The 27963-nt window shown below is 60.5% G+C and overlaps 6 protein-coding genes across 6 annotated transcripts; 4 read left to right on the forward strand and 2 right to left on the reverse strand.

Annotated features, from left to right (window-relative positions):
* Positions 1-145: 145 nt before the first annotated feature.
* BKCO1_22000138 (high-affinity iron transporter) lies at positions 146-1540 on the reverse strand (the record flags this gene model as incomplete). The annotated part of the gene is made up of 5 exons (XM_020272803.1): positions 146-616; positions 671-782; positions 834-1279; positions 1335-1459; positions 1516-1540. The coding sequence occupies 5 exons, from the start codon at positions 1538-1540 to the stop codon at positions 146-148; spliced, it is 1179 nt and encodes a 392-aa protein (XP_020130762.1).
* Positions 1541-2366: 826 nt separating this feature from the next.
* Positions 2367-4789, forward strand: BKCO1_22000139 (multicopper oxidase; the record flags this gene model as incomplete). The annotated part of the gene is made up of 6 exons (XM_020272804.1): positions 2367-2699; positions 2751-2773; positions 2818-3289; positions 3337-3557; positions 3605-3979; positions 4039-4789. 6 exons carry the CDS (start codon positions 2367-2369, stop codon positions 4787-4789), a joined length of 2175 nt encoding a protein of 724 aa, XP_020130763.1.
* A 1199-nt stretch (positions 4790-5988) lies between these two features.
* BKCO1_22000140 (allantoate transport protein) lies at positions 5989-7935 on the forward strand (the record flags this gene model as incomplete). Its single annotated transcript, XM_020272806.1, has 2 exons — positions 5989-6406; positions 6710-7935. 2 exons carry the CDS (start codon positions 5989-5991, stop codon positions 7933-7935), a joined length of 1644 nt encoding a protein of 547 aa, XP_020130822.1.
* A 741-nt stretch (positions 7936-8676) lies between these two features.
* BKCO1_22000141 (protein ssh4) lies at positions 8677-10331 on the reverse strand (the record flags this gene model as incomplete). The annotated part of the gene is made up of 3 exons (XM_020272807.1): positions 8677-9494; positions 9544-9849; positions 9923-10331. 3 exons carry the CDS (start codon positions 10329-10331, stop codon positions 8677-8679), a joined length of 1533 nt encoding a protein of 510 aa, XP_020130821.1.
* A 2747-nt stretch (positions 10332-13078) lies between these two features.
* Positions 13079-16044, forward strand: BKCO1_22000142 (arm repeat-containing protein; the record flags this gene model as incomplete). The annotated part of the gene is made up of 3 exons (XM_020272808.1): positions 13079-13180; positions 13267-15894; positions 15943-16044. 3 exons carry the CDS (start codon positions 13079-13081, stop codon positions 16042-16044), a joined length of 2832 nt encoding a protein of 943 aa, XP_020130824.1.
* Positions 16045-19023: 2979 nt separating this feature from the next.
* BKCO1_22000143 (ubiquitin carboxyl-terminal hydrolase 2) lies at positions 19024-20951 on the forward strand (the record flags this gene model as incomplete). The annotated part of the gene is made up of 5 exons (XM_020272809.1): positions 19024-19133; positions 19194-19499; positions 19578-19805; positions 19876-19912; positions 19992-20951. The coding sequence occupies 5 exons, from the start codon at positions 19024-19026 to the stop codon at positions 20949-20951; spliced, it is 1641 nt and encodes a 546-aa protein (XP_020130823.1).
* Positions 20952-27963: the final 7012 nt, after the last annotated feature.

The raw sequence follows: 27963 nt of genomic DNA on the forward strand, positions 1-27963 counted from the left end.
GTTGGCCTGCTTCAGAGACGGTGAGACACATCAGCAGACATCACCCTGATATACGTTGACAGCTAGTGGAGCATCGAATAATTAACATTAACATCAACACCACTCGCAAAACCCAGTCCCGTCCCGACTTCAGCACCTCGAGTGGCTAGTGTTGGCGGAGATCAGCGGTCAGCACCGACAGTCGGGAGTGCGACGAGATTCTGTAGGACTCGCGCGTTTCGTGCTCGTGAAGCTCCCGCACATTTGTCGACGCGGGCACTCCGTCGCCACCAGCGACCTTCTTGCCGACGATGGCCTTGTCTTGGACACCGGGCTCGTTGTCGCGCTCCCACTGCGAGCTTGGCTTCTTCTTGAAGAAGGGCACCCGGCCGCCCCTCTCTACGTGGCGCATGCCCGCGAACGTCACCAACACCAAGACCCAGTAGAGGTTGTACGAAATGACGGATCCGTACGTGGCCGAGTTCTGCCAGCCCAGGATGCTGTTGAAGATGCCCCAGCCGCCGCCGCCGTTGATCTCCGGGTTGCAGCAGTTCACATGCCACACGCTCTGCCGGATGTCGTATGAGCCAGGGCCCGATCCAGTCTCAGCCGCGTCTCCGCCCGTAAGCTGGGTCCACTGAAAGAAGTCAACACGAAGCGTCCGGATCCAGTTGGGGAAGGGCTTGCTTACGCGGTGCATCTCGAGGCTCCACACGGCCTTGGAAAACAGGCCGGCCGCGACCAAGTACAGGAAGCAGGTGGAAATGATCAGGAAGATTTGCAGCGATGCGAAATTCCCGCCCCTGTATGGCGGGGTGAGCACGCTTATGCGGACATGGAGGCGACGGACTCACTTGTAGATGAGGTAGCCGATTACGATGCCTGCAGCCAAGCCAGCAACGACAGCCAGTGGGAAGCTCTCGGCCGGCATGCCGAGACTGACGCCGCCAATGAACACGACCGCCTCGAGCCCTTCGCGCAGCACGGTGACGAATGGGAGGAGGAACATGGCGTACTTCTCGGCCCAGAGCTTCACGCGGCCCTTGTTCACCGTCCTGATGCTCTCCCTGGCCTCGAGGGCTTTCGCAAGCTTCAGGCGCCACTTGTCCTGCAGCTTGGACACCCGGAGCAGCGCTGCGCCCATGATGGTGATGATGATGGCGGCAATCAGGCTGAAGATGCCCTCCCACAGGTCTTCTGTCTTGGAGAAATAGTCGTGGCCAACGCCGTAGAAGGCGCCAATAAAGCCGCCGCCGATGATAAGGCAGATAAACAGGCCGGCGGCAACTCCACTCCACACCTGGGCCCTGGTCAGCTCGGCACCGCGGCATACGAGGGCGATGCGACGGACTCACCTGCTTGACCAGGCGCTTGTACGTGAGCGGGTCATGCCCGGGACCCAGCGTCTGCTTGAGGAAAGACAGCAGGACAGAGACGATGATGCTCGTCTCGAGGCATTCGCGCATGCAAATGAAGAAGACTGCAGCAGGGTCAGCGGCGAAGCGGCCATCAGACGGCCGGCGGCAGCAGACTAACTGGGCACGGCAAACACGTTCACCATGGTGTCGTGAGGAGCGAGGTTGGGAAAAGAAGGGGGCTTGGGCGGATCAGATAGCGGCTATCTGGGCGGGATACAAGACTTAAAGCCATGGGCGCGGTTGGCGTGCGTTCCAGGCATTTGAGACAGGATGCCGCAAGGGTCAGGCCAGTTGCGGCGGCTTGTGCATTAGCGACCCGCCCGCTACTTTGGCCTCCGCCCGCCCCTCCTCCCCATCCTTGAGTTTGGCTGTTGCTTGCTTCACCGCACGTCCACGGATCGGCAGACCCGCAATGCGGTACATGTGCTCCCATTCCTGCACCATGACTAGCCGGGCATGGTTTCGACCAGCATTCTATAACCTCGCCACCAGCCGTCGCCTGCGTTTGTTTTTCCCCGCCGGAATCGACATTCTTCAGCCCGAGGGCGCTCTTTAGGCCGCCTCGCCGGCTCCGCTAACCCACCGCACCGCCGCCCGCGTCCGCCTGGCCCGCCTCAATGCCCCCCGTCCCATAGGCTGCGGCATTACGGATCCGTAGTCGATCAAGCTTCGGCCTCCATCTGGGCGGCTTGGCTTGCCTGGACCCTGTCTGGATCGTCTGATCGCGCGCCGCCGTGCAATCAGAATCAGATGCATCGCCGCTATCAAATCTAATCGATCAATCACTGCCCGTCCCAACCTTCTGCCAATCCTCGATCCACACCACGCTCTTCCTCCACCCACCTGGTGCTTGCATCAGCGCGTCCGTGGCGCCTCCAGCACCGCCCGCCCATCTGCCCCGCCCGCCCCGCCGTGTCTCTCTGTATATGAGGGGTAATCGCAGCGAGGCTCCCGCTCCATTCCGCAGCCATGGCCCGCTCTTTGTTCCTCCTGCTCGCCGCCGCCCTGTGCAGCCACGCTGCCACCCTCACCTATGACTTCAACGTGACCTGGGTTGCCGCCAATCCCGATGGGGCTTATCGTCGCACCACCATTGGCATCAACGGCCAGTGGCCTCTGCCCGCCATCGACGTTACCAAGGGCGACCGCGTCATTGTCAATGTCAACAACCAGCTCGAGACTGAGAGCACCAGCCTGCATTTCCATGGCATCTACATGAACGGCACAAACCACATGGACGGCCCCACCGGCGTCACCCAGTGTGAAATCCCGCCCGGCAGCTCCTTCACCTACAACTTTACCGTAAGGCTCTGCCTCCAGCTAGTCGGCGTGTCCAACTGACCACCCTTATAGGTTGACCAGCCCGGGACCTACTGGTAGGTGGTTGGTAGCTCTTAGCTACGGCGCTGACCTGGCTCAGGTATCACTCTCACAACCGCGGACAGTATCCTGACGGACTGCGCGGGCCCTTCATTGTCAGAGACCCGGACAGTCCGTTCAAGGATGACTACGACGAGGAGGTTGTCTTAACTTTCTCGGACTGGTACCATGATCGCATCCCGACCCTTATGAAAAGCTTCATCAGTGTCACCAATCCTACTGGAGCAGAGCCTGTTCCCAATTCGGCATTGATGAATGATACCCAAGACCTCACCTTCCGAATGACTCCGGGAAAGCGGTACATGTTCCGCCTGATCAACATTGGAGCTTTCGCCGCACAGTACGTCTGGTTCGAAGGGCACACAATGAGTATTGTTGAAGTCGATGGCGTCTACACGGAGCCTGCAGATGCTGAGAGACTCTACATCACTGCCGCCCAGCGTTACAGCGTAATCATCACAGCCAAGAATGAAACCAACTCCAACTATCCCTTCGTTAGCAGCATGGACGAGGTAGGCGCTGCGACACTGTCAGCCTATACCATCACTAACTGCTGCAGGACCTTTTTGATACTGTTCCCTCGACCCTCAACAACAATGTAACCGGATGGCTCGTCTACGACGACAGGAATGCGAACCTTCCGCCTTTGCAGATTGGCGATTACGACGCTTTTGATGACTTTTTGCTCGTGCCACAAGACGGCTTGGCCTTGTATGATCACGTAGACCATTCCATTACGCTGGATATGAAGATGGACAACCTTGGAGACGGCGCAAACTAGTAAGTGCACCCAGACCTATGAAGTAACGAGCACTCACCGAACCTAGCGCCTTCTTCAACGATGTGACGTACGTTGAGCCGAAGGTGCCGACTCTCTACACCGTTTTATCCACCGGGAACAATGCCACAGATCCCGTCATCTACGGTAGTAACACGAATGCCTTCGTCTTGGACAAGGGCGAAATCGTCGAGATCATTCTTAACAACAATGACCCCGGCAAGCACCCCTTCCATTTGCATGGTCATGCATTCCAGGCAGTCGTTCGCTCTCAGGAAGAGGCCGGTTCCTACGTTGGAAATGAAACCTTTCCTTCAAAACCCATGCGTCGTGATACCATTCTCGTCCGCCCCAATGGCAACATGGTACTGAGGTTCAAAGCCGACAATCCTGGCGCCTGGCTTTTCCACTGTCACATCGAATGGTAAGGCTTCCTCGGTTCCGCAACTTGCATCTACTGACCGCCTCCCCTTCCGCACTCAGGCACGTCGCTTCAGGTCTCATCGCCACGATGGTCTCAGCCCCACTCGACTTACAATCCTCACTTCGCAACAACATACCCGCTGATCACTGGCGTGCCTGTCTCGCCGCCGGCACACCCACTGCGGGCAACGCTGCTGGAAACACCATTGATTACCTTGATCTCTCTGGTGAGAACAAAAGCCCTGCACCATTACCCTCTGGCTTCACTGCGAGAGGTATCGTCGCGCTGGTATTCAGCTGCATTTCCGCCGTTCTAGGAATGGCGGCCATTGTCTGGTATGGCATGGCACCGCTGATGTCGCCGAGTGAGAAGCGTCATCAGCAACAGCAACAGCAGCAGCAGCAGCAGCAGCAGCAGCAGCAGCAGCCACTGGGCCGCCCAGTGCAGGTTGGTATCATGCCACCGGCTGTGGCCGCGAACCGCCAGAGGAGGCAGTTGAGCCGGTCGGATCTAGAGGCAGAGATGCGCGGGGAGAACGACAAGATGACGATGGTGGAGCAGCGGCGGTCCAGCCGTGGTTCGTCCAACATGCTTCAGGACGCAACGGTGAGGGGGAGCCGTAGCTCGTCGCACATGCTAGACGTTCCCACGAGGAAAACCAGTCCCGGGCCCGGGCAGATGATGCACTCGCGGACGGGTAGCCATGGGTCAGGACATGTGCTCGAATCGAGGTCGGGCAGTCGGGGGTCATCGACTGTGCTGGAGATGTCGAGAAAGAACAGCCGCGGAAGCGAGATGATGCTGTCTTGATGCCAAAGTGAATAATCTCGTTCGATTTCACCGGGAGGGAGGGAGAGGAGTTATGCGATGGGGCGACAATAATATCTGCATTGTGTGTAAGAGTCGTCGCGGTAATTACTGTGTGATAGTATCATCTCAGATGTTGTCGCAAACTATTTCATTAGTTAACATGGGTCTAGCGTTATACATTAAGCGTTCACATAGTTCGCGCAGTATTTAATTCCAGCGATGACTGCTGGTCGGCCTGTGAAATTTCCATCGATAAGAACAAAGATCTTCGAATACTTCGACGATTTAGAGTGTGAAGGTTATTAAAAGTCAACAGCAACGGTGAGTAGACAGAGCAGCCTGAGTTAATCCAAAGGGGGTTAGCGCGTACATATTGGGAGTGTCACGTATATAATATTCTCTGTCCATGGTCACCCTTCGAGGGTCAATCCATTGGGTTCAAACAAAAGAGACTGATTCGTAGAGTTCTTGGGGCGCTTGGTGGAGACGCCACTCTCTAGAGACCCAACGCCAGTTCCGACTTGTTGAGTTGATCCTTTGCTAGACCCGCAATTAAAGTCAATGCTTGTGCCGCTACTCAGGTCACGACAGCCCGCCTGATCTTACTGCTCCAACATTGTGGGAGGAGCCGCAGGATTGAATTTACGGCAGAGGATTTGGACCGAGAACCATCTCTTCTTCAGCAATGGCCGGTGAGCAGGGCGGAGACAAAGCGCACCGGTATGCTCTCAGACTCAAACCCATGCTCTGAGCGCGACAGAAAACGGCCCAGCGACACGGTTGATCCGGTGCATGCACGTAACACCCATACCCGGCCCGATGCAGAGCAAAGAGGCGGCAACGGCATGCTCGATATGGCCCAGAAGACGCCCAGACGCGCCACGATCCTTGTCAGCTGCGAGGTTGTTTTTCCTTCTTCTTATGCCCTAGGGTGGCTTGCAGGATGATGAGAATGCCAGCACTCGGCATTGTGGCATGGTAGAATGACACGATCGGCCCCAAAGCGGCCTTTGCTGCGACCAGGAAGGGAAAACTTGTTGCGATATCGCAGGGGACCGGGAAGCCCATTTAGCGACACAGACACCACCGTTTTGGATTGGAGACCGTTCAACTCAATCACGCTGCGCCCCGCCCTTGTCCTCCCTCTCGAGCCCGCCCTGCGGTTTCTCTCTTAATTCTCATCACAATCCTCCATCACCATGGAGGGGTCCGCAGCAGACGTGAAGTCCCCGGCCGCGGCTGCAGCACCCGCTTCCGCGGTCGCTACCGCTCCTCGTAATGAACACAATGCCCGCCGCATCAGCGGCGGCGGCGGCGGCGGTCAGCAGCGGGAACAGCGGCAGCAGCGGCAGCAGCAGCAGGGCCAAGATCGGGACCGCAGCCACGGCACCCCGCTGCGCGCGTCCAATATCTCGTCGTCCCCGTCGGCGGGCGGAAGCGCATGCGGGAGATCACACGGTCCGCACGCGGCGACTTCCGGCGCAGCAGCAGCATTCGACAAGGGCAAGGATGTCGCGCTGACGGTGGTCGGGGAGCGCGCGCAGGAATACGACCCGCAGGTCGAGGCGCGGGTGCTGCGCAAGATCGATTGGTTCCTGATGCCGACGATGATTCTAGGTACGTTTTTTTGGATGGATTGAGGAAGAAAACCCCGTGGTACCGCGTGGTGCCCGATCAGGGCATAGGCGTGCTCCGCCTTTTCGCTTTCACGCTCCACACCCGCCCGTTGTTATTCTTCAACACGAAACCCTGTAGATCGTATTGCCCGATTCTGCTAGCCAGATAAACGCTGTGTATCTACGTTGACAGCTGGCGTCACCGTCACTACTACTGACTCGCTGCCCCGCACGCTCCTCGTTGCAACCACGCTACGATCTGCTCAGCAGCGCAGAACCCCCATCCGCTGACGCTCCCACAAAGGCTACGGGCTCGTCTACTATGACAAGGCCATCCTCGGGTCCGCCGCCCTGCTGGGCATGTCCACGACGCTCGAGCTGACCGTCACCCGCCCAGCAGCGGGCCCCGGCCAGCCGGCCACGACCGACTCGACGCGGCTCAGCTGGGCGACGTCGCTCTTCTACTTCGGCATGCTCGGGGGCCTCTACCCCCTCACCTTCCTGCTGCAGCGGCTGCCGCGGCAGAACCGCACGCTGGGCGCCATCGTCATGCTCTGGGGCGTCGTGTGCATGAGCACGGCGGGCGTGACGACGTACCGCGGCCTCTACGCGCAGCGCTTCGTGCTCGGCTTCCTCGAGTCGGTGGTGCCGACGGGCTTCACCTGCATCGTGTCGTCCTTTTACGCGCAGCGCGAGCAGGCGCTGCGCCAGAGCCTGTGGTTCGCGTCGACGGGGCTCTTCACCATCGTCGGCGCCGCGCTCAACTACGCCTTCGGCACCATCGACGACGCCGCCACGCCGCTCGAGCGCTGGCAGTACCTCTACCTCGCCGCCGGCGCCGCCACCGTCCTCTTCGGCGCGTGGTGCTGGGCGCTGGTCCCGGACTCGCCCGCCACGGCGTGGTTCCTGCGCGGCGGCGAGGAGCGGCGCGTGGCCGTCGAGCGGCTGCGGCGCGGCGCCGCGGGCACGCGCTGCACCGCGGTCAAGGGCGGGCAGGTCGTCGAGGCGCTGCTGCGCGACGTCAAGACGCCGCTCGTCTTCGTCATCATGGCCGCCGCCTACACCGTCAACGGCGCCGTGTCCGGCTTCGGGCCCCTGATCGTCACCACCTTCGGCTACTCGCCGCTCGAGGCCATCCTGCTGCAGTTCCCGCTCGGCGCCGTCTGCCTCGCCGCCATCCTGCTGGCCGGCTGGCTGGCCGCCCGCCTGCCCGACGCCCGCATCGCCCTGCTCGTGCTCAACTGCCTGCCCGTCATGGCCGGCTGCGCCCTCGTCTGGCGCTCCGCCTGGACCCACCGCGCCGCCGCCCCCGTCGCCGGCTACTCCATCATCGGCACCTTCGGCGCCGTCGTCAGCCTCGTCATTACGATCGCCGTCTCCAACGTCGCCGGCGCCACCAAAAAGAGCACCGTCGCCGCCGCCGTCTTCGTCGCCTACTGCGTCGGCAACATCGTCGGCCCCCAGCTCGTCAAGAGCCAGACCAAGGATCGCCATTACCCCGAGTTGTGGCTGGGCTTGATCATCTGGTAAGTTGTGATGTGACCTTTCACCTTCCCCACCCTTTCTCTCTCCCTCTCCCTCTCCCTCTCTTTGATCCACTACCCCTCCCCCTGAACTCCAGTGGGTTGGCATCTTGATCTGAGCTCGCTTCGCCTTCTGTGCTGACGCGATGGGGTGACGAAAGCTACTGTATAGTCATAGTAGCAGCTGCGGTTCTGTATGCCGTTCTGCGCAGAGAAAACAAATGGCGAGATGCACAACCAATCGACGAAGAAGAAAGGGATAAGCTTGCTTTTAAGGACTTGACAGACAAGGAAAACCTTTATTTTAGGTATGTGCTGTGACGAGAGGGAACGGGAGAAAGAATCGAGACTAGGAAACGAGCGGAAGTAGGAGGGGAAAGAATTCCTAAGAAGACGGGTGCGAGCGTGAGAGTAAAAACTTTGATCCAAATACACCGACGACGGTATCTATCCAGCGGTCATGAGAACGTTTGTTGCCAGCTTGATTCTCCGTCCAAACTGCCACACTTTCCCTCCTGTGGTATCTCACGCCTTTAGACACCTTTGAAACGCTATTCCTTTTGCCAAAACCAAAGTAGGCATACTCCTGTATCAGACAGACCTCCAACCCACAACCGCAGCAATGCAAAGAAATCAGATATCTGAAACACGGGAACGCCAGGTCTCCATGGCTGCCTCAAAAGCAAACGAGCGCAGTGCAATCAATGTACAAGTGTTGTTGTTGTTGTTGTTGTCGTCGTCGTCATAGTCATGAGCGCGAGCCACGGGTATCACTCCTCCCCCTACTTTCCGCTCGGGAATCCGCCATTGCAGCATCGTATGTGGGGATTGGGGGATCCCCAGTCCTGTCTCCCAACAAAGGCACCCCGCCGTCGAAGCTAGCTTGGGTGCTGGGGCTTCCTTGGGGAGACTCGTACTCCGGTGGGAGCTCGGCAACGGGAATTGCCAGGCTTTGCGGCACCTGGCCGTACGGCGTGAATGATTCTCCAGCAATGGTGCTGGTGCCCTCACCTACATCGCCTTCGTTGGAGTCGACCAGGCTCAGCTGGGCCAAAGAAATATCCGTGGGAGAACGTTGCGGTCCGGGACTCGTGGGCTGGTTTCTTCCCAGTCGCATCTGCTGACTGCTTCTCCGCGCATGGGCGTAACCGGCTGCAAGGTAACCCATGCCCTCTCTGATGCCTTCTCTTCCACCCTCCAAAAGAATGCTGCCTTGCTCACTGCCGTATGGCGGCGGTGGCGCCAACGAGCCGTTCATGGGCGCGAGACCCCATTTCTTCACGTTTGCCTCGATGAAGACAAATCCCATCTGACCAAAATTCACGTGCACCTGGCACGGGCCATTGGCTCCGATCGTGGGGAAGAAGTTCTGCGCCTTGAGACCGTGTGCCACATCCTCGAGCTTTTTGCCGTTGCGAGTGAAGAAGATCGTTCCAGTCCGAGGCCTGTATCCGACCCCTATAACGTCACCCTGAACGTAAGAAGGGCCATAGGGAGTAGGAGTGAAGGGTTGGTTAAACCGCCGGGAGCCGGGGGAGGTGTATGCGATGGAAGTCTTGTGAAAGCCTAGCCCGGAGTTAAAGCCGTGCATTGCAGTCTAACGCATCGGACTTACCTGGAAGACGGAAGAGAGGATACGGCTTGGTAGTGAGGCCAATGCTGATGGTAGTATTCTCGGGCTTGTCGTAGACCTTTGCCTCCCAGTAGTACACCTCGTTCTGCTTCGGAATCGGGAGATTGCTCTGCACGCTGCATTCTGAGTCGAAGAATTCAACTTCGGTGCGGCCCTCGACGAAGCAGTTTGCAATTTCCAGTTCCGGCTCAAATTCCCAGGCTGAAACACCCTTCTCCTGGATCGCCAAGAACTGGGATAGCGAGATGTCCGTCTGCACCGACTCGGGCGGGTTTGCCTGGATGAACGCTGTGACCCAGTCAGCAAACTCAGCGACAGCAGGACCGCATCTTGAGAGCGGGCGCGCGCAGAGCGGTCTTACCCTTGGCTCGCATGTATTCGGTGCGCTGCAGATCGTCCATTTCCTCGAGCGCCTCCGCTTCCTCCTTGAGGAACGCTTGTTCATCGTCGTACTCTCCGGGCCTGCCTATGCGATCCAGGAAAATCCTGCCTTGCTGTGTGTATCGGAAGAAATAGATGATTGCGAAAACAACGGCGACAAAAGCGGCCGAGCCGAAGGCGGATATCATGCCCACCAAGATCCCCTTCCCCGTCGAACTCATCCTGTCGATGCTCAGCGTGTCCGTCGCTCCGCCGGGAGGCGCCTGCATCCCCTCGGGGTGCGATGCGAGGAACGGCAGCGAAGAGGCAGCAGTCGGGCGTGAGTGGATGGCGTGGGTGGATAAGGTGGTGGGCACCGCGGCAAGGAACTCGGCGTCGGGCAGCCGCATCGTGGCGATGCTCGGTCCGGTCGCGGGTACGGCGGCAGCTGCGATGATGGAGGCACTGGTGGTGAGAGCAGTCGCGGGTGGTGGTGTTGGGCTGGCTCCGGTCGTGCCGCACGTCCGCCCCGCTGCTGGGGACCAGGGTGCTGGAGTGAAGAGAGGTGACGTCGGGGGCAGACTCGGCGCGCAAGAGGGCAAGCGAGTGGCACGAGATCGACAGCGGGCGGCGTGGTCGAGATCGTGGATGGGTGAGGGTTCCAAAAGATAGTAGGCGTTCGCTCGGAGATCGGTGGTGACGAGGCGGCAGAGAGGGTGTTGTTGGTGCAGAGGAAGCGTCGCATGAGCTGTCGCTGGCCCGCCCTTCCGTTTGCATGCGACGACGAAGCGAGTGTTCGAGACGCCTTGCCACCTCCACTCGGTGCACTGCCAACACCAACACTTGACCGCCGCTCAGCCGCGCGCGCGGAATCCGGAGCCGCCGGTCGCGCCAAACCCCCCACATACGCGCTTCTCCTGTGGTCGGCCCTCACCTCAACCCGCGCTGGCCGGTCGACCATGCTGGAGCTGTCGCGCGCCCGGACGTGAGACAGTGTATCAGGGTCAGCGCCAGTGCCGCCGTCTCATTCCCCAGCCAACCTGACTCGCACGAATGGCCGGCCCTGCACGCCGCGCACCCATGTCCTGTCCAAATGTAGCTAAATATGCATCGCCATGTCAGGGCCTCTGCCGACATTAGATACAGTCCACTCGTCAATCTTGCAGCGCAACACAACCTCGCCGCTTCAAACTCACCGCCGCTGATCCCGCTGCTGCTCGGCGGCTCTCCTCTCAAGCCAAACGGCCAAGGTCGGGCGGGATCCACGATTCCGCGACTAAGGAGTCCGCGCTGCGTCGCAAAACACCGCCGCCATCGCAGCACAACACAGCATTGCCGGTCGTATTCGCTGCGACCCCTGTGCAAATCTCTACACGCAATGCGCGCCGCCTTGGGCTGGACATTCCGACATCCAGCCGCGACCTACAAATTTTCCTAATTAGGAAACACCGTGGTGCCCCAGACGGCCCGGCTGAAGCCTGACATTTCAGCCGCTTGTTGCGTATTTGTGTCCGAGGAACACAAGACGGGGCATCCATACAATGTCGCCGTTGTTTTTGACATCTGCAGAGGCAAACAACACAGCCACTGGGCGGTGTTCTATGCTTTAGTGACATGACGCTATTTCCGGAAGTGGGCGGAATGGTTCGTGCGAAAAGAACGGATGACGGGTTCATGCTTCTCTGATGTCCAGGAACACGCCCGTAGCATCAGGGCGTCTCAGGATCCCTACGGCTGTCCCTGCATCCGGAACGGCAGAAAGGGACGACCGTTTGACGCTCTATAAGGAGCCGCTCGCGTGGCCTGGGCTAGCCGGCGGGTGTTTGCATCGGCGTCGTGGTATGACAGTAACAGACATGCCAAGTGAGGGCAGCACGTAACGTCGCGCACGGCACAGCAAGATGATGGTCGGCGGGCCCTTAGATGGAGTGAAGTCAAGTTCACATCCAGCAACACTTGGCCTTCTTCCTGGGACAGCACATCAATCCCGCTCGGTGGGGACGAGGCATCCATCCGCCCAGTGACGCACGTTTCATCCTGACGAACTTCTTTTTTTCGACCGGATAACTGCGTCTGATGCAAGAGGTTAAGCGGCTGTGACAATGGGCCAAGGGCGGTATAGTCAGGGGCCGGCGCGATCTGCTGCAGAGCATGCTGGAAGGCGAAGTGATGCTAGGCCGGCCAGCACAAAGAGACAGCAGCCGTAGCAGAGCGTGTGCACGCCTCCAGCCAACGGCACGCGATTACAAGCATCGCCAATGCCGGCAGCGCACGCGCCGTGCCTGTGTCTCGACCGCAGGCTTATTTCGATGTCGGCGCTGGGGCGGGCGCTGGATCGCACCAGCGCGGTCGCTGGCGATGGTGGGTTGCCGGGGCTGCTCTGCGCGCGCTCACCGCACAGCGCGGGCGGAGGGAGAGGCAACAGCAGCGGCGGCAGCGGTATTCGCGCAGGTTATATGAAGACGTCGCTCGTGCAGGCAAACGCGTGCGTGGGCTGCCAGCAAGCAACGTGCGTGCTCGCGTCGAGCTTCCCAGGCGCCAAAATTTCTGGTAGCGCGGCCACCTCGCCCTTGCTTTGCCCGCCTTGGCTGGACGACGCTCTTTGTCGAGCCCGCACCATCGCACCGCCAACACCGCGTCCTGAGAAACACGCTGCTCCACTTCGCCGCCGGGCCCCACGGCTCGTTCTTCGCTCGCCTCTGTCATCGTCACCCGCCCGCCCACAGTTACACAACCGCCACAGCGCCATCCGCTCGTGCTTCAACGACGCTTGCCCGCTCTGCACACTCCCGCCCAGGCCAGCTGTGAGCTTCACGGCCGGTCAAACGGAACGCCGAGAACGATTTGAAAAGCCAAGGTCTAAATTGTGTTTTCTGGAAAGATGGTCGTCGCACAGTAGGACACTGAAGGTGGGTTCCCTCTGCGTCGCACTGCTCCCGCCCGCATCTTCGGACGCGTTTTAGATTTTTTCTTCTACTTTTGACCGCGAGCTGACAGGTGCGTGTGCTGCCGAAGCTGGCCCTTTTAGCTGCTATCGCTGGTGCGTGAACCTTTATATCTCGACTCTCGGACCTACCCCGCGGATCATTCATCGCTACCCCTCCGGTGTTCAGCAACCGTGCGAGATTCGGAATCGCGGACACGACACACCTGAACAATGTCTTGGGAACCCCAGCAGGAGCCGCTGCGGCAGCTCGCTCAGTGTCTCAAGGACTCACTCAGCGGCCATGACCAAAATGCGCAAAAGAATGCGGAGCTTGTACGTAGCCTCAACTCCTTTCCGAGTCTGCCCTGCTACTACCCCGTGTCGCATTGTCCTCCGCTGACCCTTCATCGCGGCCCTAGATGCTCGCGCAAGCAAAGCGCGCCCCCGACATCGAGAACTATCTCGTCTGCCTCTTCACCAACTCCCAGCCCCCCGCTGGCATCGACCTTACTCCCGAATACTACAGCCTGGCGAGAAGTGCCGCGGCAATCATGTTGAAAAACGATATCAAGACACACTACAAGTCGATCCCCGATGACAGCAAGGCTTTCATCCGGTCGACCATTCTGAACGCGCTCCAAGACCCCAGTGAACAGATGCGGAACTATGCAGGGAACGTGATCACCGAAGTTGTGCGACAGGGCGGCATCCTTGGGTGGCCCCAGATTCTTGCGGAGCTCATCTCATTGGTTTCCAACCAGAGCGGCTCTGTTTCACCGGAGACTCAAGAGGGTGCCATGGGCGCGTTACTCAAGATATGCGAGGACAACAGGCGCGCCCTGGATCGGGAATACCAGGGCCAACGCCCGCTGGATTTCATCTTCCCCAAGCTACTGGACTTCACCAACAGTCAACGCCCCAAGGTTCGTGCCAATGCTTTGGCAGCCATCAACGTCTTCGTCCCCGACAAGCAAACCGCCGTGGTCTCCAGCCTCGACGCTCTTCTCTTGGCGCTCTTCCGCCTCGCCAGTGACAACAGTGGTGAGGTCCGGAAGCATGTCTGCCGAGCTTTCGTTCACATCGCCGAGATCAGTCCGGAGAAGATCGTCCCGCACATGGAAGGTCTGGTGGACTACATGGTCACTCAGCAGCGCTCCGTGGATGACCCGGAGCTCGCACTAGACGCAGCTGAGTTCTGGCTGTGCGTGGGTGAAGATGACAATCTGCGAAACTCACTTGGCCCTTATCTTCCCAAGATTGTGCCTGTTCTCCTGGAGAGCATGGTCTATAGCGAAGACGACATTCTTCGACTTGAAGGCGAGAGGGATGATGCTGAACAGGAGGATCGCGAGCAGGACATCAAACCTACTTTTGCCAGCTCCAAGGCCAACCGGTTCACCACGGCGAACGGAGATACACCGGATCCTGACAAGAGCGTGGTTCCAAAATCTTTTGGCGAAGATGACTTGAGCGATGGCGAACTCGAGGACTTCGACGATGATGACGATGACGAGGATGGATTGGACCCGGAAGATCAATGGAACTTGAGGAAGTGCTCGGCTGCCGCCCTGGACGTCCTCGCTTCAGTTTTCCACCAACCCGTGTTCGAGGTCACACTCCCTTACCTCAAGGAGAACCTTGTTCACGCCGAGTGGCCAAACCGCGAAGCTGCAGTCTTGGCACTCGGGGCCATTGCCGATGGCTGCATGGACGTAGTCCAGCGTCATCTTCCGGAGCTCACTCAATACCTCATTACTTTACTTCAGGACAAAGAGCCTGTTGTACGCCAAATCACCTGCTGGTCGTTAGGTCGGTATTCCTCCTGGGCGGCGCACCTTGAACCAGCCGGCCAGAGACAATTCTTTGAGCCGATGATGGATGGAATCTTGAAGAGGATGCTGGACTCCAACAAGCGGGTTCAAGAAGCTGCCGCTTCTGCTTTCGCCAACCTGGAGGAAAAGGCCAATGCCCAACTGACTCCGTACTGCGCGGTAATAGTTCAGCAATTCGTTGAATGCTTCGCAAGGTACAAGGACCGCAACATGTTCATCTTGTACGACTGCGTTCAGACTTTGGCAGAGCATGTCGGCCCTGCACTAAAGGCTCCTGACCTCGTCAACCTCCTCATGCCCACCCTCATCGAGCGTTGGAACAAGGTTTCAGACAACTCGAGGGAGATGTTCCCGTTGCTGGAATGCCTATCTTACGTGGCCACTGCCCTCGGCGACCTCTTCGCCCCTTTCGCCAAACCGATTTTCACGAGGTGTATCAACATCGTACACCAGAACCTGGAGGAGTACTTCCAGGCTACTGCCAACCCTGGTCTTGATGAGCCAGACAAGGACTTTCTGGTCACAAGCCTGGATCTTTTGAGCGCAATCATCCAGTCACTTGAAGAGGCGAAGAGCTCAGAGCTGGTGGCGACTTCCCAGCCCAACATGTTTGAGCTATTGGCTTATTGCATGAAAGACGTAAATAATGACGTGCGTCAGTCTGCCTACGCTCTGCTTGGCGACTGTGCAATCTACGTCTTTCCTCAACTTCAGCCTTTCCTTCCATCAATCCTGGAGATTTTGACGGCACAGCTTGACCTGGACCACACCGTGGCTAGCGTGGAGGACAACGGTTTCTCTGTTGTCAACAACGCTTGCTGGTCTGTTGGTGAGATTGCGATGCGCCAGAGGGAAGGCATGGCGCCTTACGTTGAGCGACTTCTTCAGAAGCTTGCCACGATTCTCTTCAACGGCAAGGTCCCGATGTCATTGAATGAGAATGCGGCTATAGCTCTCGGCAGGCTGGGCATTGGCAACGCTCAGGCGCTTGCCCCGCATTTGGGAACATTTGCGCCATACTTCATCAACGCCATAAAACATGTCGATTGGACGGATGAAAAGGGCCACGCACTGAATGGATTCATCAACATTGTCCTGCAAAACCCGCAGGCCATGGAGCAGTGCTTGCTCGACTTCTTCGCGGAGATGGCGTCGGCGCCGAGCGAGTTTCTCTGCACGCCCAACCCGGACGGGCCGGCAGAACCGTTCTCGAGGGTAAATCTACGTCAGATCTATCATGGAATCACACTAATCTTTGGCCAGGCCCTCATGCAATACAAAAACATGATCCCGGACTTCGACGCATTCCTACACCACCTGCCTCCGGACAAGGAGCAGGCGCTACGGCAGACGTATCACTTGTGAAGACAGACATTCTCCCGCGCCCCTGCACTCCCGCCGGGCAAGGAGGCGGCGGCACTGTAGAGCTGAAATAAGGAATGGGCAAGGATGGAATAACGAATAGGAAGGTCTTGGAAGCGCTGGGTACAGGGAGGATGGGGCAGTGCAGATGCGGCTTGAGTAGTTGCACATTGATTCGTCGGCGGCGGACGGCGATGATGATATATATAGACATTGTTGTTTGAGCGACTTTTTTGCGTATACTCCATCAGGGCGTGGGCGGAAGGCCGGCACGCAGGAGCTGGCAGACACGTAGCGCGTAGCGTTTCCATGGGCCATGAAGTCGTTTCCTTGCCACGGAACATTGCGAGGCGTTTTTCCAAATAGGTAGCAGTAGGTAGCTGTTCTTCTCCGGGCTGCCATCGCTTAGCGGGATTGGTTCAGACCGGCGCGAAGACGAACAGGACGTTTGGGCGTTCCAAGAAAAGCTGGAGAGGTTTCATCATGGTCTCTGAACGGCGTCCGGCCACTCCGGTGTATATGAGGTGGTTCGACCACTAGGAGCACCGGCCGACGGCGCCCGCCCTGCTCCAGCAGCAGCAGCAGCATGGGCAGCCGGGCTGAGCGACGCTGCGGCTGACGGCTCTTCAATGCGCACTCGGGTCTCTGGCCCCTGGGCGACCGGTGTGGTGGTGGGCAAGGTGCCGTGGCATGCTCGCTCAGCAGGGCGGGTCTATTTGATACCCGCACGCGCGGGATGCGAGCAGCGGTGGCCGGTCGCTTAGCAGGCGCAGGCTCTGATGAGGGTGCGGCCGGGCATTCCGTCTACCCCCGACCCCAGGCGGTTCCCAGAGCCCGGGCAGGTGGCTTGCCCAAAATCCCATGGAAGCAATGGAAGCCCATGCAGGCCAGATCATTTGCGCGGCGCGGCGCTAAAAATAATGCGCAGCCGTTGCAGCGGCGTGCCAAACGGCACACTGGCACACTGGCACGCTGGCACAGGCACACTGGCACACTGGCACACGACTGCCAGCCGGCTCGAGGATGACTCGGGGAGATGGCTGCTGGGCGGGCGACTGAGTCTGCAGCGGTTTCATCGAACGACCGCCAAGGCGCCCAGGCGCAACGATTCAACCGACGCCCGGCGCAGCAGGCGCGGTGCGGTCACGGGTGCGGCCACTGGGCAGCCCCTTGGCCTGGCGATATTGGGGCGTGCTGCAGCGGGCTTGGCGGGTCAGCAGGGCAGGCTGGACGCTATTATTAGCGCGTTATCAGATTCTTGCGCGTGGCGATCGATTGTTAAAGGCCGTCGCCGCCGCGGGCGCGCATGCACGCGCCGTCAATACTACCTGCTGGGCTCGGAGGGGGGATACGACGTTGCGCTGCTGCGCTCCCCGGGGCGGGCGGCAGGGCGGCAGCAGGGCAGCAGGGCTCCAGGGCTCCAGGGCTCGCCGCTGATGACCCGCCGCTGTTCGGCACCCCTAGGATAGGTAGGCGTCATCTCAGCCTTACGGACGGACGCCGACCGGCCTGCCGAGGCGCGCCGCGAGGGCCAGCAGCCTGGCCTGCACTCGGGGCTCCCTCTGTGCCCGCGTCGCAGCGCGCTGCACTCGGGGCTCTTGCTGTGCCGGCGACTCATCATCAGCGCGCCCCCGGCCGCTTCGCTTCGCCCAGCGCCGCCCAGGCAGTTTCACGCCGCCGCCCGCTGCCGCCGCTCCACCGCCGGACTCTCGCATCGCGCGCGGTGGGGCCGGCGATCTGCCTTCGCTCCGCCTGGCGCTGGGCGCGGTCGTTTTGTTACTGACGCGACGTGAAAGTTATTGCAGTACGCGCGCAGGGGCCAGCAGCCAATATGCACGAATCGGGTGCGCCCAGCGCGCGCGAGGGCGGCCAGGTGCGGCCAGGTGCGCGCAGGCCCGCCCGTCGCGCGCCAGCTCATCCAGCAGCGCCGCGAGGGCAGGGCGCACGCCGCAGAGGCAGCAGCGGCGCGTGGAGGCGCTCTCAGCTCGCGGCCGGCGGGCATCGCTGTCCTAAATATAGCCGGCGCTGCAGCTGCCGCACGCGATCTAGCGGACCTCCAGCGGACCCTGTGGCAGCTGCGCTCGATCCTCCGCCTTGCCGGTTGCGGCAGTCCCTCGCAGCCTGTCTCATTCGCTGCTCCCGATCGTGCTCAGCACCGCAGCGCTCGGGCGCCGGCGAATGTGGCGGTCTGCTTCATGCAAGCCATCCAGCGCCGGGGGCATCGAGGGCCGAGGGCAGCGCGCCGGCGGGCAGCCAAGCGCCGGCGGCCAACACCGCGCTCGCCCGTTTGGGCCGGCGCCCTGCTCGCCATTCGACGTCCGCCCGAAACGGACCGTGTGCCTGGATCCGTGTGGTGAGCTTAACACCCAAGTGTTACAGCGGGGGGCTATGCCATCATACATGACACGACCGCATCTGATCACGTTCCCTGGCCAGCAACTCGTGGAGAAGGTTAACTAACGGGAGCTTGAGCACTTGCTGACTAGGCAATTTCAGCAGTAGCCGGTTCTATTTGTGGACATGCATGCCCGTCCCTGCGCTCGGCACCTCTCACTCAGTCTGATCACTGAGCTGCCATCATGGGCCGCCAGCGGAACCTCGCACAAGCCATAAGAGTAGCCTGGTTCTCAGCTGTGCCCAGCGGACTCGCTGCAGGGAACCAACTCAGACGCTCGCTTTGGCTTTCCGCCGTCACATTCGTTAGCACGCCAACGGTGCATATCAGCCTTACCTCGTTCGCAGACCGCACCGTCGCTACACCTCACCTTCGCTCACCTGTCCTGCAACCCGCCTGAGTAAGCCCTCGACTCCGCGGTCAGCGCACCAGCAGCAGCACCATCACGGCGTCGCCGCTGCCCAGCTTCACGCCCGCCTGCACCCGCGCGGGGATTTGAAGGCCCGCAACCCCGCCTCGTGCCGCTGTCCCGAGGCCCGGAAAACCCTCACGCTCCCCTCGACCGTCCGCTCGAAGCTCGAATCGCAATGGCTGGCCCCGGTGGTGGACCCTCGCGCCGCAGCCACACCAAGTCGCGGAAAGGCTGCAAGACGTGCAAGAAGCGTCACATCCGCTGCGACGAGACCTACCCGCAATGGTATGCCCGCCCCTCCCCGCCGCCCCGGTGCTGCGAGCACTCCTGCTGACGCTCCTCCAGCCGCAATTGCACCAAGCACCAGGTCCGTTGCGACTACAACGACAACCCGGCCTCGGCCGCCCCAGACAGCCCCAAGGGACCCCAGCAGCCCAACCTTCTGTGGACCCCTGAGATCGAGGCGACAATCAACATCTGGCAGTCGACCGGCGAATTCCCCTTCCCCGAGCTCAACGTCTACCCGCAGCCGCAATGGCGCGGCTACTCCAAGACCGATCTCCGTCTGATCCACCACCTGTCATCCATCTCCAACGAGATGTTCCGTGGCAGGACCTCCAAGCTCACTGTCTGGGCCGAGAACATGCCAAAGTGAGTAGTGGGCCTCGCTCCTCCACTGCTTGGAGGGGTCCTCGTATTCGCCAGTGCACTAGCTGACCGGTCTGCCAGGTTTTTGAGCATCGCCTCCTCTTATCCTTTCGTCATGCACTCCATCTTGGCCTTCTCCGCCTCGCACCTGGCTTGGATCTCCCAGTCTACCGAGACGCGAAATCTGGCCATCGCCCACGGTGGCATTGCCCTCAAGGGCCTTCACGAGGCCATTGGCAACTTTTCCAGGGCCAACTCAGATGCTGTGTTGGCTTCCTCGCTCCTCCTGTCATGGCAGGCCACGGATTGGTGAGTTTTCTTTCCCACCCTCGTGCACGGCTGGCCCAGCAAAAGCTCTAGTGCTGACGGTTTATTTCAGGCGTGGATGGGCATCGCTCATGACGGGCATCAAGACGGTAAGGCTTCCTGTTCTGCGACTCGAACGCAGTGTGATTCATTCCGAGCGCATCTGGTCCGCTAACACTGGTCTCATAGATTGTCAATGCTATGCAGCCCTGGAGACACGAGTCCGCATTTGCAGACTACATCGCGGAACAAGGAGCGACCGTTTCCCAATCATTCATGAACTCGGCTGGTTCCTTCGTCGCACCAGATGCCCGCCGCGATCACCTCTCGACTCTGCAGTTGGTTCACAGCCACATCCAGCGGTTACAGCCTTACCTGGCGAACTACGACCAGGAGTGCAAGTGGTTGGAGCAGCTGAAGGGTTACATCGAGCGCTTGAGAATATCGAATCCGCCGCAGACGCCAGAGGATCAGTTCCAACAGCTTTATGCTTTAAGAAAATGGCTTTTCTGGGTGCCAATCTCTCTGTTGTCGGCTAGGAGTGGGGACATCAACGTTCTGCTTGTGCTCTCGTTCTTCTACGCCGCTGCAGTCGCGATCGAACCGATTTTCCCCGACATTGGCGCCGCCTTCTGTGCGGACAATGCTCTGTTGCCCTTGGAAGAGATTATTCGCTACGTGAATACCTTGCAAGCAACCCAGGGCTACGCACAGGCTGTGCAGACCGCCGCGTACTTGATGGATTTCCCCCGGGACACGGCCTCGTCGTATCGGACGCGTCGGGAGTGGTCCCGTCAGCAGACGGACGATCTGCAGATCAAGCAAGATCCATATGGCCTGGACACCCTCAACCTCGACCTCGAGACGCAGATTCAGGAGTACGGCTATGGCCAGAGCCTGAGCCCGGCCTTTGCTCCTTCCCCTCTTCACGTGCAAGCTCCCGGGATCATGGAAGCTCGTTCGCCGTACTTGGAGGTTCCTAGGTCCGCGATAGATTACAGGCCGAGTAGCGCCTATTCGTCGCCGCTCGGATCGCCAGCAGCCCCGCCCATCAGCTACGCGCACGAGGACAATATGTTTAACTACGGTGGTGGTATGGGGCTTGGATATACCGGCGGGTTCGTGGCCACTCCGACGGTATGGACGTAGAGACAAAGGACGAGGCTGAATCGAATTCGTTTCTTCCAGGGATCAGTCTCACCAACATCACTACCATCACCAACACCACCACTCTCAGCCCACCATCAAGTTCGACACCCACGACCCGAACTTCAAAGGCAAAGGCCGAGGAGATACGATGTGAGAGCGCACAGCGGGCCGCAAACCAAATTTCAACGACCACAAGCTCAAACATCGACAACACAGTCAGCCGCTCTCAATATGGCACGCCACCTGTGCCCATCGCCGGGCGAGCCAATGCGTATCTACGATCCTGGCACCGCTCTTACGACATGACGATCATGGTTGCAATCCCATAAGTCGCATTTGCACCTGGACGGGCTCCTGACTCGACCTTTCTGCCTACACCATCGGATGGGACGAACCGGCCTACGAGACGGCGGGCGCCACGCCGACGGACGCCATCCACCTCTATTTATTTTGCAATTTCTAGCGAGCGAAGCGAAGCACACATATTTGCATATCTGGGCATTTGGCGAAAATTTTGGCGCAGGAAATAATGGCATCTGGTTTCTAAAGTTTGTGCCGCGCAGAAGGCGCGGCCTGGAGGGACAGGTTGGGCACGCGTTGCGAGTGTTTCAGTTTCAGTTTTCAGACTTGCATAGCTGCGGCGCTATCGGGGGCTCAGAAGAGGGGCTGATTTCTCACTACCGGATGTCCGGTTCCCACGAGAGCGGGATCAGGGACGGAGGACCAAGTACCTTGTCGAGATAGGTTAGCAACGGGCTGAAGCTACGAGCTTCGCCATTTTCAAAGATATCGAATTCTCAAACATGACCTCAAGCAGACCCCACAAGTGCTTTTCCATTGATACAGCTAGGGCGCCTACGGACAGGTCGGGCTAGCAAAGAGCGTCCGAGAGGCCACGCGTCACCAATCAGAGGGGAGCGTGGTGAGACCCCAAGCGTAAAGTAACGGTGGTTGCGAACAGTGCTGGCAACGCCATAGGAGCAAATAGACTTTGGGCTAAGATGCTCTGGAAAGTTCGGCGGGCAGCGCCAGTGGCAGGCGGTTCTACGGGGTCCATTGCGCAGCAGCCGGGCGACGCACGTAGGCAGGCAGCAGCTCTGGGAACGCAGGCAGGACGCGCGCGCGCAAGACAACACATGCAGACGACTTAAGCTCAGCCCGCAGCGCAAGGAACCCAAGCACAACGGGCTCGCCATGTGGTCGCAGTATCGCGCTGCCCACTCACACGCCGCCAGCCCCGGCATGCGCATCAGCATCTTCGTCTTACCATCTGCGGTGCGATGACGGGCAGCTACCACGAAGGCCGCCACGGCTGTCCGCCCTTACAGCGCACGCGACGTGACACGGCAGCCGTCGCCATGGTTCTTCGTGTCTCTTCGGAAGAGTAGCCTGAGGCAGACAAGATCTGCCGGCGCGCCAGTCGATCAACCCGTCGGACGTGGGTGGCGCGGGTCGGATCAATCTACAACGAGGAGGAGCAGCAGCCGCCGCGGAGACATGGGAGAAAGCGAGAGCGAGTGGAGCGGAGCAGCAGGAGCAGGAGCAACAAGAAGAAGCCACTGATGAGCACATTTGGTCACCGGCGCGCGACCTCTCCCACTCTAGGGTAGGGGTCGCCCAGTAGCGCCGCCTCACTAGCGCGGGCTGCCAGTCACACAACGCCTCTCTGTGAAAAGAAGGTGCGGCTTGGCCACCCTGGCCCCGGGCGAGGCCGCCGCCGCAGCACTCGACAGGCACAGTCTGGGACCAGCCGTGTCGTCGTTTCAGCTACGTGCAAAGATGGGCTGATGGCAGGCGGCAGTGTTGCACGCGGTCGAGGGAAAGCAGCTACTACGTCAAGCGTGGTGCAGCTCGCTGCCATGGCCAGGTCCTTCCGGAACGGGCAGCCTGGGACGACCGTTCGACAGGGTTCCCAAAACGCGGCTCAGCGCCCAAATTAGCGAGCAGAGCATCAAGACGGGGGCGCAGCGGTATGAAGTCGGCGGCGCTGCGGGTGGCAGACGAGCACTGCCGCCAGCTGCCGCCGCTACGTTTGGAGAGCGCTCCGGCGACCTCGAGGCACCGGAGCCGCGTGGGATAGCAGCACGCGCGAAAGTCGCACCATGCCGTTGTACCCGTAGCACCCGGCAAACATGCTCGCGCCGGGCGTCGATCGGACTGCGACCTCGCGCCGCGCGCCGCCCAGCAAGGCATGTTGTTTTCTCATGCAACGCGGGCTGCGCTTCGCCGCTGATTAGCCTGGCCTTAATGCTCCGCCACACACAGGCCGTCGCGCTGGGACCGAGCCGCAGGGGCCACTGATGGACAATCATCCCGGGCAGAAAAAAAATAGTCGTTGGGGAGGAGCGGCAGATGGAGGGCGAGTGCGCCTTGGGCGCTTGGCGGCGGGCCACTGGGCGTCGTCGGAGGCGCGTTGCCCGGTTCAGCAGGCATCCGGCCGGCGCGCGGGCCTCATCTCGCGCAAGAGCGGGCTGCTCCGGGCGGAGGCGGTGGCCCCCCGGCGCAACCCTGCCCTTGTCGCCGTCTCCCTGCTACCCGGTACGGGCGTAGTGCATCGCCTGTAACGAAACGTCGTGAAATGATAGGGAAGAAAACCGTGATGCGCCCACGGACCGCACGCCCCGCCACAGCCTCAACACCAGAGCGGGCACTTCACGATGCCCCCAGACCCCAAACGGGCAAGCGATCCACCCCCATCACCGCCTTTCAGCCCTCTGCCCCGCGGCGCCGCTGCTGCACCCGGGGGACTGCCTCGGCACCCTGCAGCAGCGTTTCGGTCCGAGCGATTCTCTCCCATCCGCTTGCTGGGAGCAACCCGCCAACGCCAACGCCAACGCCAACGCCCACGACACAGCAACCCCCCCACCCGCGTGCGGCTCCGAGCGCGCAGCACCGCCACCGCGAGAGTGCACCGGATGGCACTGGATGGCACTGGATGGCATGCTTTGGGCGTGGAACATCGCCCCGGCATGCGCAGGCGCCCAGCCCGCAGGCGTCCCATGGCGCAAGTGATCACCGCGGCGCGGTTGGGCTCGCGTCGAGCTCGTCTCCAGACATTGATCAATCAGCGGCGCCGAAATTGGGCGGCTGTCTTTCTGTGACCCTCGCTCCCTCCCGCGCACAAGCATTTTGCTCTCCGCCCTACCACCCCCCGAAGCGAGGATTTCTCCGTGTGTGCGCGGGCACAGTCGCGCCGATCCTTCAGCCCTGCCGGCTTTTCTGGACACTCCCCAAGCTCCGCAAGCTGAGACCTCCGCGAGTCAAATGGCCGACCGAGTCGAACCCGCTCGCCCAGACACCGCCCGATGCCGACCAGCAGTCGTCTTTGCATGCCCGCCGTCGCCCTACCGTCCGGTCCACCGTCGCACGCCCGCATCGCGCATCCCGCGCTTGCCCTACCGTATCCCACCGGCTGCTCCCACCGGACGCTCCAGCACGCGCCGCCCACGCCTGCAGATGGCCGACCAGAGGCCTCCCCTCGTCTCTCCCTTGGGGGTGATATGCGCACATCACCCTCGCGTTCTCATCAGCACACGCTCCACGGGACCACGCCCCTTTGCCCTACCATCCAGCCCTGTCGTATCGGCCGTCATAGGCTCTGCACTACCGTGTCCCCGATCTTGCGCCGCCCGCCCACTGACCAAGGGGAGGGGCGTGACGGGCGGCATCCGGGCCCCATTCGCGTGGCAGTGCCACCCCTCGTCCTGATTTCCGCAGCACTCGAGCCGGCCGAAAGGGGGAATGCCAGTTCAGGCAGAGGCATCCGTGGCCACGGGCTCGCCGGCGGTGATGGTGGATCCCGTGGCCGCTGCAGCGGGACGCATTCGGCACTGGACTGTGGGTGAAACGAAGAAGATCGCGGAGTGCGTCCCCCATGCCACCCCGTCGACGACGGCGCCATGGTGGCTTCAGGCACACACGTCGTTGACGCGAGCCTTCCCCCTTCCTCGGTCCTCCGGTCAACGATGGGCCGCCCCGGAAGAATCTCCGTCCTCCGTCCTCCGTCCTCCGGCGCTGCTGGCGTCCAGGCGGTGGCCGTTGCAGCGCGCCGTCCTCAGCCCGACTCGCTGCTAAATTCGGTGCTTCTCGCTGCTGCTCCTCCATGCTGATCCCCACCTCCTCCTCTGCCGTGCGGCCAGGCTACGTTACAGCCTGCACCCCTGCAAGACCACGTGCATGGGCTGGGTTTTTTTTCTCGAGCCTTCACTTTCGCCTTCGCAACGGCCGAGAAGGCCCACTAGACGGCATGATGGAACATGACGGATGCCCCCCTACTTGTCGTCGCGACGTCCTTACTCATGTCCCGCGCCGCTGGCAGCAGCAAAATTAGAACAAGCCCACACCACCAGCATCTAGCGCGAAGTGATGAGGGGATGGCGAACCCACACCTCATGGCTCTTGCCTCTGTCACGTCTAAAATTGGGCAATCTTGCACCTGACCGGCGTGGGGACAGGTGCATTTGAAATTTTGGCCCGATGCTCATGCCTGGGGAGATCCGCTTAGCCTCTCAGCACTAGGGCCGATTGCTTGTGCAAAACCGGAGCGCGTGGACTGCGCTTCCGCCAACACCACCGCGCAGACACCACGGACTACCGTCAACAGCGCTGCGCTGCTCCCGGCACTCGGACGGCATTCGGGTGTCTGCGACGGAGCCGCCAATCCAGTAGTTTACTGTTTCCACGCAGCAGCGCGCATCCCCTAGCGCGGCCAGTCACCTAGGTACCTAGGGATTTCCATCGGGAAATGATTTAGACCAGATCAGCCCAGGTGCGCGGCAAGTACCTTTGGCACAGCACCGTTGTCCCGCCAAGAAAAAAAAAATAGACAAGGCGAAGAGACGGGATTGGACGCTGACAGGAGCCGTGAAGGCGGGGGAGCAGGAACTGGCGTGCGGGAGGACCAGCGCAATGTCGATGCTGGCTACCTTGAAACGGCAGGCCATGCATTTGTGGCAGACGAGACGGACGGCGCCGCCGGAATGTACGCTCATCATGCGTCGCAGCGGCAGCAACCACAGCAATGGCCTCACAGCCCTGCCGCACGTCCCCGTGTGTCTCCCCCCTCGTCACCGATCTCTCATCACCGCCCGCGTCAGGAGCCAGTGCTTTCCACTGGACATCCGCGCCCCGTCCTCAGCCTGCACCACCTCCCTTAGGGCTCCAACGAGCTAGCTAGCCCTACTGTCACCGCTCACTGCTGGCGACGCCCATATCGGCGCCGTTCGCTCTGGTGCCACTCTTACACGCCGCAGTCTGCCCGCGTGCGTCCATTCCTACCCCTCTTTCTGCAAACCGCTGCCCACGCGCTGCAGCGCACAGAGCAGCCCACCGGCAGCGTCGAGGATCCGACTGCTCGTTCCACAGCACTGACGGCTCGACTCAGGCTCTGCTGTGTCAATCGCAGGCGAGAGCACTGGCATGAGTCGGCCAGAAACGGCTCACGGACGCTGGAGGGACACTGCCACCCAGTATTGATGAGCGAAACCCCTCTATTTCCCCACCGCCCACTCCACCCTCCGAGAAAATGAAGCGGACAGCCAGCGAAAAGCGCCGCCCGTCAATCCCGGAAACCCGAAGGACGCACCGCCCCGTCCGTTCCATCCGCTCCCCCCCCTCCCCCTCCCTCTCCGTCCGCCATCACCTCACGACGGTTGCGGCAGGCAGCCTGGGGATGGATTCTGCCCAAGCAGAGGCTAACCGTCACGGTGGAGTGCTGGCGCCTGAGTCGCTCACTCGGCCAATATAGGCCGATGGGCCTTCATGAATGACTTGTATAGTTGCAATAGTGGGACGGCAGCTGGAGAAGCCGCCTGGGGAACAGGTGAAGTTGCCAAGGCCAAAAAAATAGGAACGCGCACGTCCTCCCTAGGGCAGAGATCAGAAAGGGGAAAGAGAAAGAGAAGGAGCCAGCTGGTGGTAAAAGAACCGACAGGGCTAAGCGACAAGCGAGAGACAGGGAGAGAGAGGCGCAGTGATCAGACACGGCCAGAGGTACCCCGGCACCAGGGCGAGGGCTGGAGGTCGTCACATCCGCCCGCTCATCATTGTTGAAGCTGGAACTGCTGCTGCCGCTGCCGCTGGTGCTCAGTGGTTGCTGGGTGCGTGGCTGACGCTCGTCAATCACCGTCCTTCCTTTATTGCGACGGAGCCTTGTTTGAGGAGATATTGACATGGTTCGATGGTCAATTAATTGCCTGACTGATTGATTGCATTTGTTCTTTTTCCTGGCAGCGGCGTGTCAAGCGCCAGCGGTAATAGCCATGGCAGCCACGGCGATAGCCACCGCGCTGTAACGCCGACGGCTATTTCGCCTTCTCGTCGTCTGGTGATCCCTCCCTGTCCCTGCTCCGCTGCTTGACATGACGCTGCCCAGCCACGAAGAGCCTCTGGCGAGCAATAATGTCCCCCAAGTGCTCGCGCTTACTAGTCCTCCTGCAGGGCGCACGGGACGGCGCTGGTTGACTGAGATCTGCCGCGGACTAACTTGCTTGCGCGATTCACGATACAAATGGCCGTTGCCTTACCAAAGCAAGACGACTCAATAGACAAAAGTGATGCTTGTGAATGTCGGAGTGTCGCCCTTCCGCCTTGTTTTCCCGCTCAGTGTCCGCCCGCTGCGCAAGCACTGACCTTATCCCATCCTCTGCACCGCGCTGCAGAATAGCGATGCCCCCGCCCGCTCCTCAAGCTCTGCTGCACCCTGCTTTTCGCTTTGGTCTCCCAACACCACTGCTCGCACCCGGCCTCACCATGAAATGTCCCTCTCTCTCTCTCTCCCTCCCCCGTCCCTTTGCGATGCCCCCTTCCGCCCGGTCCGCCATCCCATCCACTGCCCCTTCCCATGAAAGGCACAGACGCACACACATCTCGAAAGACGCCAGACAGCGACGCCACTTTTTTTTCTCGCCTCACCCAACCTTGCGCCATTGCCGCCGAGTCAGTTTCCTCTCCTCCTAAATCACCGCCTGGCAATCAGCTCCATCATTGTGCAGCAAAAAGTCTCAGCGGTTTT

The sequence above is a fragment of the Diplodia corticola genome, assembly GCF_001883845.1.
Source record: "Diplodia corticola strain CBS 112549 chromosome Unknown scaffold22, whole genome shotgun sequence".
NCBI lineage: Eukaryota > Fungi > Ascomycota > Dothideomycetes > Botryosphaeriales > Botryosphaeriaceae > Diplodia > Diplodia corticola.